This window comes from Tyto alba, unplaced genomic scaffold, assembly GCF_018691265.1.
Source record: "Tyto alba isolate M040663 unplaced genomic scaffold, T.alba_DEE_v4.0 Super-Scaffold_7, whole genome shotgun sequence".
Classification (NCBI taxonomy): Eukaryota; Metazoa; Chordata; class Aves; order Strigiformes; family Tytonidae; genus Tyto; species Tyto alba.
The window spans coordinates 29,125,803-29,138,129 of record NW_024881328.1 but is presented as its reverse complement, the minus strand read 5'-3'; the positions used below and the strand labels follow the sequence as shown (position 1 = coordinate 29,138,129).

At 37.3% G+C, this 12,327-nt stretch overlaps 1 protein-coding gene across 3 annotated transcripts in view; it reads right to left on the bottom strand.

Annotated features, from left to right (window-relative positions):
• Nucleotides 1-12,327, bottom strand: part of PARD3B (par-3 family cell polarity regulator beta) — a 432,753-nt gene that overhangs the window by 266,002 nt on the left and 154,424 nt on the right. For all 3 annotated transcript variants that reach the window (XM_042783978.1, XM_042783979.1, XM_042783980.1), the window contains exon 4: nucleotides 9,920-10,029. In XM_042783978.1, coding sequence (XP_042639912.1) covers nucleotides 9,920-10,029 — 110 coding nt within the window. The remainder of the gene's footprint in view (nucleotides 1-9,919; nucleotides 10,030-12,327) is intronic.

Here is a 12,327-nt window from a genome sequence, read left to right as displayed (position 1 = left end):
TAGGCTGTTCTTATCACAACACAGCAGAGAACTTCAGTCATCAGCATTTTCAGGATATCTTCTGTAGAATATTCTTCCCTCAGATATACAACATTACTGAACTGACTCTCTCAAATGGAAATCTGAGAGCATCCAAGGCAACACACACTAGGCATGAAGGAAATGTAGATATATTTATCCATGTAGCATGTTAGTCACACTGGTCTTGTAGCTGGTCTTTGTGCTACAGATTTTTCACCAGTACCATTAATTAAGAAAAACCACATCTTTACAAAAGTATACAGAAACATCTGACGTCTAGAGGCAGACATAGCAAATGCCTTACGTCTCAGGAAAATGTTCCTATGTTCTTTTAAATCAAAAATGGTTAAGACACTAATTCTTTGGCTAAAGAGAGTATCGCTACAGGAACTTCTGAGAAACAAACAGATTTGTCACTAACAACTGCAGCATTTCACATACTTTATTTATTTATTTTTAAGATGAAACATCCATGTTTTGGCTACATATTTTGAAACCAAATTGAAGGGTGTATCTTTCTTCTTGCTGATAAATTTTTCTCGTGACTTTAAGTCTATTTAATCTGTTTTTTTGTCCCTGGCCTCTCCTCATTTTAACATACTTGCAACTTCTCATAAAAGTGTTTTAGAAAATTCCCCTCTGAATTTGTCTCTTCATCAGAAACAGAATTCATTTGTGCTCTTATGGAAAGTGTCAAAAGATGAAGTGATGAAGAGTAACTGGCCCTTCGCTGCTTGAAGAAACTTTCTTTACCCCAAACTAATATATTTCTGTTTGATTTCCATTCTGCTGCTTGAAGGACCGAAAGATTTATGCATATCATTAAAGCAAGGGAGGTGTGGGGGTAGAAGCAAACTCTAGATCTGAGGAGCCTTCACCATATTTCTTTGAATGACATGAGGCCAGCTGAAAAGAAGGGGGTTCCTTTTGTTTCTGTAAAGACGACAGATACACCATGAAATTGATTGTACTTGGTAATTCCAAAAAAGCAGGAGAAAGGAAAAGGAGGAGGCGCATTTATATCCACAAGTGATAAATGTATAATCATCTCAGATGCACCACTATTAGGTGAAGGGAGCAAGCATGCTGTAAGAAATACAGCAGCGCTTTTATTTAAGGTCCAAGTTTATGTCCCTCTAAGCCAGCTGCTAAATAGACAACAGTGAGTATGCCAACGCGGAGAGTAATTCTGCTAACTTTAAGATACCACAATATGCTCTCAGCCCTGTCATGGTACATGGTGCAGTTCAAATAAATATGGTACTGTGAGCATCCCTTCGGACTGATGTAAAGAAGAAAGCTGGTTTACTGGAATTTTAGAGAGGAGCTTGAAAATCCACATGTTCTAACTGAAACCTACATTAAACCAAGGCTTAAACCAAGATGAATTAAAGGCAAAGCTTATTGTTACTAGTACTATAAAAATAGAAAAATAATTTTAAAAAGCACAAGCCACTACTCAACTTGTTTGTCAAGAAAAAAAGTAGCAAAAACCTTACAGGAGTAACTGTTCCTAGAAGATCTCTCTTGGGGACTTAAGTTTGCTTTTTTTTTTTTTTTTTTTTTTTATGATATTGCTTGGGATGTGTTAAACTTTGAACTGGTAAATATGTTTCTTTAGGATCTGAACTACACCCTAAGATCAGCTGTGCCAGGTCAGAGCACAGGTATGTCCATCTTTGGGTGCTCAGGACCAGAATACCAGGGTGCCTCACAAACAGGAAATTACTGTCGCTCGTAGTGCAGAGGAACAGTGGCAACAATTTGATCTTGCATCAACTCAGTTATTCTAGAGTCTAATAACTTCTTCTTCAACTGAAGATGTATTTATTTATTAATTTATTAAATTGTTTATTATTAACTTTTATTTATTTAAAGTTATTTCAGAGAAGTTCTACTGCTTGGGTTATGACAAAAGGTCGTATTAAACTTACAGGACAGAAGAAACCCTTGCAAATACTAACAAAACCAGAAGTCGAGATGTTCGTTCAAAATCTTGAATCTTGTTAAATCACCCTTACCATTCTAGTCTATATTCACAGTGGTCTTGGTTTATAATTCCCAACACCAACATGTCAAACACCTGCAACACTAAAAAATACACAGTAATCAGAAGCACTAAAATATTCCTCTCTTCATTCCTGTTGTCATTGTAAGAAATTGCTTCATAGGTACAGAGTAAATCAGGACCTGCTACCGTAAAAATACTGTATGTGCAACTTTCAAAGGGCAGTATGTTATTATTACAACTCAAAAACCTGTGAATCCAGATTAGCTGAGACATCAACTACATAAGAGAATAACAAATCCTCAGATGAGGTGTCTCCAATGGGATTGGTATTCCAGTGTCTAAGGGGCCCCTTCTAAAATAAAATAAAATAAAAATCTCATCCCTCCTTTGAGTGTGAATAACTGTCAATCCTCTAAGAGAAACAAAGCCACAGATCTCACTTTCAGAGACACAGAAATATTAACCAGAACAAAAGCAGAGTCTTATATATCACTGTACTACAAGATGATGTATCAAAAAATCCAAAATTAGTTTTTTCCTAATGTCACGGTAACATTTGGGTCTAAGTAAGTATCAAAGATCTCCGCCACTATTCCCAGTTGTCCACTGGATTGCTATTTTTATAGAAAACGTTATTTATTTAGTAGCAAGCAGTTCAGTAGAACACTAGCTGAGAACCTATTTTATTTTAGCTAAATGTTTCTAGAACTCGACAGTAAATGATATGCATGAGCCATGTTGACTGTCATCTTCCACTTTTAATTTGACTGTCAGATATACAAGTAACTTGCTAATGTTTCATTCCAATTTCAGCATCATGAGCCTGTTGCGTAAGCTGCCTGCTAAAAGCTGTTCCAGATGGAATGACAGTATTTTGTAGGACCCCAAAGATGTAGCTGTAGAGATGAATATGTGTCAACAGCATTGAAAGCATGACCTTTTATCCCTTTTTTTTTTTGTCAGCAGTTCTTATTTCCACCCTATAATTTTTCCACATTCTTTATAAGATAGGCCACGTGGGAAAGAGTTTAAGTCTCTCAGCCATCTTCCATCACCTGCAATCACATCTATCTGACTACACAAGACAGAGGACAAAAGAGGAAGATTTATAAACAATCAGGTATCTTCAAAATGACAGACAAGGCCCAAAATGTATTTTAAAGAGAAAACAAAACCCAGCCTCCTACTAACGTAAGTTCCAGAACTATGGCGAACTTTGATGGTTTTCATAATAGATACTTTCTCACATGAATAGTCAGTAAAAAGCCTGCACTCCTCTCATTGGAAACAGGCTTTAGAAAGCAACACATTAACAATGAATAACTTCTTTTACCGATTGTACCGTTTTTACTGATAATTTATATACTGTATTAACGTCACAGAACATTCATTATTAGCTCTTATTAAAATAAATCACAAAAAGTCTACTTATCCTTCTCGAATAAAAATATGTAAATTACACACACTGCTCATCTTAAACAATACAGGTAAAACAATACACTTTTGCTGAAATGTAGGCTGTGCAAGAAACACAAAAAGGACCTTCCCCCCCCCACACACACACGTACCTCTTTGCACCCTCAAAAGAGGAAATTACCATAGGGCACTTCTGTCCTTTCTCAGATGATCAATTCAGTATTCTGAAGTATTACAAATATTTAATTTACATTTCTTAGTTTTTCCTCTACAATATAAAGTAATTTCTTTTTGACACAGAATGCCACAGCACACGATAGAAGGAAGGGGAAAAAAAGCAGTGCAGGGTTGAAAAGCAACAGAAAGAATTGAGAAGGAATGGCTTTTGTTAGTCTGACAGCCCTCAGCTAGCTGCATAGTTGGATTTACAAAAGGTTCTATAAGTAAGAGCAGCAGTTTTTCATGGTGTAAGAGTGCCACACAGCTCTGGTTCCTGCAGTGCCTCACACCAACAACTTCAAAACTAACTCACTGCAGATGTCCCTATGATCATCTAATCAGACATCAAAAGCAATACACTGACAAGCTCCTGCGCTGATTAGGAGTGTTCTATATATGTTCCACGGCGTAAACAGACACCCAGTAGTTGCTTTAAAAATGGATTCACCCACATCAGAATTTCCTTTTTAAAAACTCAAACTGTTTGGAACTCCCCAGCTGAATGACAGAACATTTTTTTAAATCTCCCCAGATCTTCTGTTCGGTTCCACACAGCAGTACTTCAAGAGCAGGAGTTAAATTATTAATCAGAAAACTTTTACCAAAAGAAAAGCAAATGCCTTCCAGAATTCAAAAACCTTGTTATTATGAATGACAGTCTGAGACCACACCAACTCAGGGAAGCAGTCTTGCCTCTACCCTGCAACACACACTGCAATACCCAAGATGTATTTCCACCTCTACTTTATTTGTTGTCTAATTACTCTACATCAACAAGCACAGCACCATCCTTCCAGTACTGATAGTTCCTGAAGAATTACTGCATTTCTCCCAACATCTGGTATCCTTCTCACAGCCCACCTCCTGGAATACTTGGAAAGGGGGGCATATAAAAAAGATGGTGACAAACTTTCTAGTAGGGCCTGTTGCAATAGGACAAGGGGGTAACTGTTTCAAACTAAAAGAGGGTATATTTAGACTAGATATAAGGAAGAAATTTTTTACAACGAGAGTGCTGAAACACTGGCACAGGCCACCCAGAGATGTGGTCGATGCCCCCTTAGCGGAAACATTCAAGGTCAGGCTGGACGGGGCTCTGAGCAACCTGACCTAGTTGAAGATGTCCCTGCTCATCGCATTGGGGTTGGACTACATGACCTTTAAAGGTCCCTTCCAACCCAACCTAGGCTATGATTCTATCACATAACTATGGGATAATTTCATATTGAAATTTTAACACACACAAAGGGACCAGAAATTAAAACTACCTGACCTAGTCAGGGTGAGTAAACATACCGGACAAAAGTTTTACCTTCTAAAATCAGACAGACAATACAGCCCTCATGGCAGCACGGACTCTTAGCTCACCTGCCGGATCAACCCAAGTTACAGACACTACAGCATTATTCCATCAGTTTGTCAAAAAACACCTTGTCTGCCCTGCCTTGCTTTTAAATAGCCTGATTAGATGAAGTAATATTTCTGCCTTTTTCTCGTAATAAAATACCCACACATTTTGAAATTACTACGGATAATCTCTATCTCAAACCCAAGCTCTGACTGTAGCATATCTTCATGTTTACGGATGTACACAAAACAGTATGTAAAAGAACAAATCGTGGAGCTGCATCCTTACACATGCTCACATTATGCTAATCTACAGACACTTAATCAGGAAGGCTAATACATTACAAACACAATTAATGGCCAGAAGAACCAGAGGAGGTTTTGACCCTTTTTAACAGGGGCTCAACACATAAAAATGTTCTGATTATACATGAACCTTATCCAAAATTGCAAATTATATGTCCACAATGCATAAAATACAGTCAATTCCAAGTCACATCTAGGTAAAAATTGAAACTGTATTGAGCCACTGGAGCAGCTCTTCAATTGATCCAGCATCTCATTGTATCTTTAAATATGGATAAATGCAATTTAATCATCCATTCCCATTGATTAACTCCCAAGTTAACTTAAGTATTTATGCAGGAAACATGCAACTCTAAAAGAAAAGAAAGTCATGCAGAGCATAGCATTCCCATAATAATCAGCAAGTTAACAAGAGAGGGTGAAGCCTTAGTCCCAGCAGAATTAATGCAAAACTCCCATCAACTTAAAATAGGACCAAAATCCCCCATCTAAAACTCATGACAGATCTTGTCTTAAGATAGGAGGGAAGTCTGTTCCTAGGCAAAAAGAGAAATAAGCAGAAGTAACAGCTCCAGAAAAGAAAGTCCAGATGTTTTAAGTATACCTTAGCAATTACTACCTGCATGAATGGGACTAAGCAAAAGCAGCAAAATGTATTCTGCCCCCTAAAAAGTTAAAAGAAGAAAACAAAACAAAACAAAACAAAAAAACAAAAACAAAACCCCAAAGAACCCCACAATTCAGATTTTCTGCCTTGCTGCATCTCATCTTTATCAGAGTGGAGCTTGGGACAAGGAATTCAGCTAGGAATTTCTGAGTTGGCACAGAGAACCTGAAACTGCAGCTCCTCTCAGCAAGCTGGGGACAACTGTTGAGGAAGTGTTAAGTGGCCAAAGAACACTTCCTCCCTCTGAAAGGTTTCCACCATCTCAACCACACAGCATGGCCTCGCTCCAGGGGAGATCCCCAGGGAAGACATCATGCCCGCTGCTAACCCCACTTTCTGAAGCCAGGCCATTCACAGCCAGAAAGCAGCTGGACCAGCACATGGCTATTGTGGTAGCAAAGCTATGGCCACAGAATTTTTCAGAGAAGTGCATTAAACTAACTGTGCCTTCCTGAGGTCCTCTCTGGAGACCTAGGGAAGAAAGGTTCCATTTCTGAAAGACTGGCCAGGGCTCCATGATTATAACTAAGCAGAAGAGCTCAACAGTTGCATTCATCAATTAATAAATTCAATAACAAATACCTTTTCTTCAATAACAAATTCAGATGTTTGTTATCCCTATTTTTCCCTGATTATAGTCTCTAAATTTTCAGTGGCAGCTATCACGGTAAGGAAGGAGAGGTTTGGATGAAAAAAGAAACTCAAATTTTGTACCATCTGTTAAATGACTTCCAGTCTGAGAGAACAGATGCTGGACTTCACCATCAGTTTTTGATTGATCTAGATGTATTTTGTTAATTGGGGCTAAAACTACAGTTAAGACAAAATAAGTGTCAGAGAAAAAGCTTAGAAGAATAGTTTAAATTCTTCTCAAACTACTTGGTCACTCAGGAAAGATTTTAGAATTTTTGTAATCATCATATGGCATGAAAAAAAATCTTCCTTTGAATCAGACACCACCTAAAAACCCGAATATATGCTCTGTTTAGATTACATAAATACTGTGAAAAGCTCAAATGGTTCATCAGGTTCATACCGTTCACCTGAACTGGATAGCAATGATCTTTTCTTATATTACTACATGATTGTTGTTTTATTTTATGCATTACTTATTGTACATCTGTCCTGCACTCTCCTAGAGACAAATTGGTGCTGTCTTCAGAGATTCATATGATAATCACCTCCCAAAAATCTGATCAACTACTGGTGTATCAGTACATATCGTATAAAACAGCATACAGTCTAACTGCAAGTATTTCTGTGTAGAACCGAACTGCCAGTTTTGCATGTGCCAAACACCAAAATGCCAGAAGTGCCAAAACAATTAAGGTAATTATGGAAGTCAGTTTCAGTTACAAAATGGCCAAGGTAATTGTGGCATAAATGCAGAGACTTAATTTTTACTACATGCATGCACTGAAAATTGTTTCATTTACCAACAACTCTCTTATTTCTAACTTGCATATGACAGCAAGGAAGCAGTTTAATGTGAAAAAAAGTGTTTGTGGCAAAGGAAAGGCAGTATTAATTTTAAATTTTCAGCAGCAATCTACAGAACAAATGATTTTTCTCTGTATACTGCTTTAACACTTGCATGTAAGAGCATTGCTATATTCAAAATGCAGTGTTCAGTTTTTTGTGCAGTTTCAGTAGAAATGTTTTTTCATTTGTCAGATAAAGATTCTTCCCCATGTTTTAAAACAATATGTACCTAATTTAACCTATGTTATTTAAGCTTTCTATGCTTCCCAAAACATTATGCCAAAGCATATTTCAGTATGATTGATGATGAGAGTTTTAGAAACAGTAATGTTGCAAAAATAAGAGCTGGTGTAATGTATTTTGCTGTAACAGATTTTCACCATAGCAATAAAAACTTTTAACCTTCTGGGCCTTCCCCCCCCCCATCCTTTACATGACATTTTTAAAAAAATCTGAGAGCCTTCTCCACTGCTGTTATCTATCCAGCTTTGACTTTTACCACTATAGCTGTGGAAGGGTGCTCTGTATTTTAGGCATAGAGAATTCCTTTAGGCCTAGAGGATTCTTGTATACTGATGCAAATCAGTGAAGCATGGAGAGGTTTTAGCCTCCTAATATAATTGCAGTCCTCACATAATGGCATAAAATGCACTTGTCACTGCTAATATTATATTATACAAAACCCAACAAAACAACAAAAACCTATCTTTCTCTCCTTGATGGTCAAAACAAATCATTTGAAACATGTCCTGGAATGCAACATATTTCACCAAATTTTCCACCTTTTTTTTTTTTTCCCAATTTTCATGGTTATAAAATACTAGAGGGCAGCATTACATACTGACATACTCATTTTACACATTTCTCAATTTTGCAAAGAGAGTAAGATCTATGCTGTTAGCCAAGACTTCTTCTTTGTACTTTCATTTATCATACTAAGCCAGTATGTCATTAATATGTAAGTGCTTGCAGTAAACATCAAGAAAAATCTCTCAGCTCAAACAGGTCTGAGAAATGACATAGGACTTTGACAAAGTTCAGCCCCCTGTAACACCATAATGTACTGGAAGAGTCACTAGCACTTTCAAAATTGCACCAGTTAGCAAATAACACAAGTCACTGTAAAATAAGATGCACACTAATTATTTAGATGCACACACATTTGGCCATGCAATGAGAAACAATGAACGGTCAACTAAAATCCTGTGCTGCCCTTCAGAATTAGGCCTAAGATTGAGACCCACAGAACGTCATTTATACACAAGTCATCTCATTTTCTACTTACTTCATTCGTGTGAACTTAATTGGAAGTATGGTATTCAATACAACACTTCAGCTGAAAAGGTTCCCACTTCCAGCATGTGTTGTTCTTTCCTCCTCCACCCTAATGTGCCAGTACGGCCATTAGTGGAATCAGCTTAGCTGTGATCTAGGCTGAATCATCCCCTTGTGCCAAATGAAGAGGCTGGGGGTTTCTGAGTGTTTTTTGTTTTGAAACAAAGCAGTGATAGATAGGTTTACACAACTGGGGACAGAGAGTGAATTTCACTTCCTTATACAGTGTTGCAAGGGGAAAAGACATAAATTCCACAGGCAAATGAAAGTCAGTGCAACTGCACCATCATTTAAGCCAGCATTCATTTGGCATAAAACAGTGCAGAAGCAGACCCACCAGAGCTTTCTAGGCAAAAATCAAGTCTATGAAAAAGCTCTATTCTGTCTGATACACTTACATATCCCACCTGACATTCATCTTTTTATAAGTAATATAGGAACACCTTCCCCACACACAAACACAAAGCTTCAGGGCTTAAAATTGCAAGGTAAAAAATGTGCCCATGTTTGATCAAGACGGTATCACATTTAGAAGACTGAAGATGGCCTGTAATAAGATCCGATAATAATTACTGCATCCACACTCATTGTGTCTTTGCACTAATATTTAATAATAACTATGCTGAAAACAAATTTGTCCTCAAAAGGGAAGAATCAGGTCGTAAAACAGAAAAGTGAGAGAAAGAAGAGACCATGCAGGATAGTAGCAGGGTGCCAAAGGAAGACGGAAATGTCATGAGAAAACAAGGAAAGTGAAAAAGGGTACAAGACCAATAAAGCATATTAAAGTATATTTTTTCCACTAAGCAATAGTGAACTGGACAATATGATACTGATAACTGCTAAAAGTTCAGTTCATATTCCAGTGCCTTATGTCACCACTGAGCATATTTATGTAAATCTCTTATTTTAAAAAAAATAGAACCATTTTTAATTGACTGTATCGTCTAAAATAACCATCTAGTCCAGAGGAAATTATCTCCTTTGCAGAAAATGAGTACGATGCACTTTGGTTTAGATCCAAATATATATATATAGCTTATAAAACTGCTAGATACCAACATCTAAGAACATGTTTATGTCCTTAAGAGAAAGGTGAATTACATGACACCTACTGCCACAACATGCTTGAGACTGTGGTCACTGGGATGAGAAGCACTTGGGTGGAAGTCAGCAGGTGGGCCCAAGGCTGGATCACTGCTCCTTCGTACTAGAAGTGGTGTGCCTAAGAGACAAAATAAAAAGCATTGGTTCAAGGGTGCTACAGGAACAAGGTAAAGCTTCATGTAGTTTGACTAAGAGAGGTGTACAGGACTTAAATATATGTTTATCTGTGGCAATATCCATCCTGGTAAATTACTAGATTTGATAGGGTAATGCCGTTTGGTATTTACTAAGCTAAATAACCAAGAACATTTTAAGGTCTGTTAGAGATTTCCATCCACAAGCTGCTAAATTAGGTGAAAACTTCTGACAAACAGGAGAAAAAGGCACCTTCTTAGAAAAACAAACGAGTAGTTGTATGTATTTGTGACCACATGTGCCATCAAGTTTTGACAGGGAAATCATATGCTTGATCTAAGGAATAACTGTGAACACAGGAAGAACAGGACTGCTATTGTTAGTTCCTACAACTGGTAGTGGTTACCTAACTAAACCAGAACACGATCTAAAGCCTTTCACTCCACACTAAGGACAGCTCTTATTGTGCTGTTCTGCATTAACCCACCAAACTGGGATCTCACAATCTCATTTTCAACTGTTCCTTAACTTTCTCCTGCTATATGTCTAAAAGCCATACTGAGCAACTACTTGTCTCTCCCATAACAATTATAAAAGCCCACATTTAATCTCTATGAAAGGTCACTTTGAATATGGCATGACCATACATATACAGTCATTAATTTTATTTCCATAAACTCACAAACTGCAATAGTCCATCACGAATACTTCGGTGCCATCCCAACCTGAGTCATGTAAATGACAGATCAGGCACAGGTTTTTGGGTACAGAGGCAGCTGAAGGGTAAATGGAAAACTGCCTACATTTACTTCATTTAGTATCTAACATGTCTCTGCAGAGACAGCCTAAATAAAGATATAAGGAGGAGAGGGGAAGAAATTTTATTCACAGCAGATCTGCCTCCCACTACCGACTGCCAGGATTCCCAGGGAACAGACGTAGGCAGTTGCAGTTGTTTCAGAGAAGCTGTAGACTAAACAGCTTCTTCTTGCAGGCATCTCCAATTAGACTCACCAACTATTCATGTCTATTCACGTGCTGTCTGGGAATAACCTCAAAGACCGGTCAGCAGCTTCTAGTGGCACAGCCAGCCAATTAGCAGAATACGCTATAAAACACTCCTTGCTAAACTTCCAGGTGGGGCAAGAGGGAAAACATCCTTAGTAATATGAGAAAGAAATTTCTCACACTATCCAAAATGAAATTAAACAAAAATTACTTTTTTTCCCCAAGTCTTTCCAAAATAATTTATCCATAGACAAACAAAAAAAAATGAATAGAACACCGGTCTAAAACGATAATTTTTCAAATGTTGCAAGTGAGTGAAAATAAGATTATAACTGTCAGTTATAATATTTATTGTAGTGGCTGGGACTGATGACAGCCATAATTACTAGATCTATAATAGAAGTTTGAACATACAACAGTTTCCCCATTAGAGAGATGTTAACAAAGTTGGAGTGCCTGTACCACATTCACTCTCAGTGCAACTTTATAATTATAGCTGGAATAAATACCAGCACCTGATGCTGAAGAACAATCAGAGAATCTAATGCTCTATCCTTCCTCATAGTGAGCAACAGTTTTTATATGCAGGTAATCCCTCCTATGTCCACTTATGCAGGAAATCAATAAGAAAAGCAAAAGTAAGACTTCAACTTGTGTCCTGGTATTGAGGGAACTTTCAAAAATCAAAAGGTGAATATTGTCTTTTGTTCCAAGTGATTATCATCTTGATATCAAAAGTTATGCATGTTTTTACAAGGAAATTTTGAAGAAAGTGATTGATGACCAAATGTATCCATGTTGTGTGATTTTTCCAGAGGTATCACTAGGTCAAAGGAACCAAATCTCTCCACTCAAATATTCCTGTTTTTCACATGGTGCTGAAGAGGATTTTCTTCCTTCTAAGTACATTTGGTAAGAAGGTGTATGAAAGCTAAAGCCAAAAAGTGCTGAACTTTTAAGTTACTCCCTTCTTTGTGATAAATACTTCTCTTTCAAATAATTGTTTTCATGTACGACTACTGTTTCTGGGGACCTATATCGAACTTCCAGTTTCTCTTCAATATAACAGTTTGAAAAGAGATCCTGAGACACTTCTGTATGATTCAGCATAAATTAGTCTCCAACTCCTTTTGACATAAACAGTACTAAGAAACGCTCTTGGTAAACTACCAGAAAGTCCTTTGCATTGGTACTTCAATTTGTAAAACTCTCACAACTCAATGAGTCATATTCCAAATTCAAATTAAAATATCCTATTGCAATCACTGATACT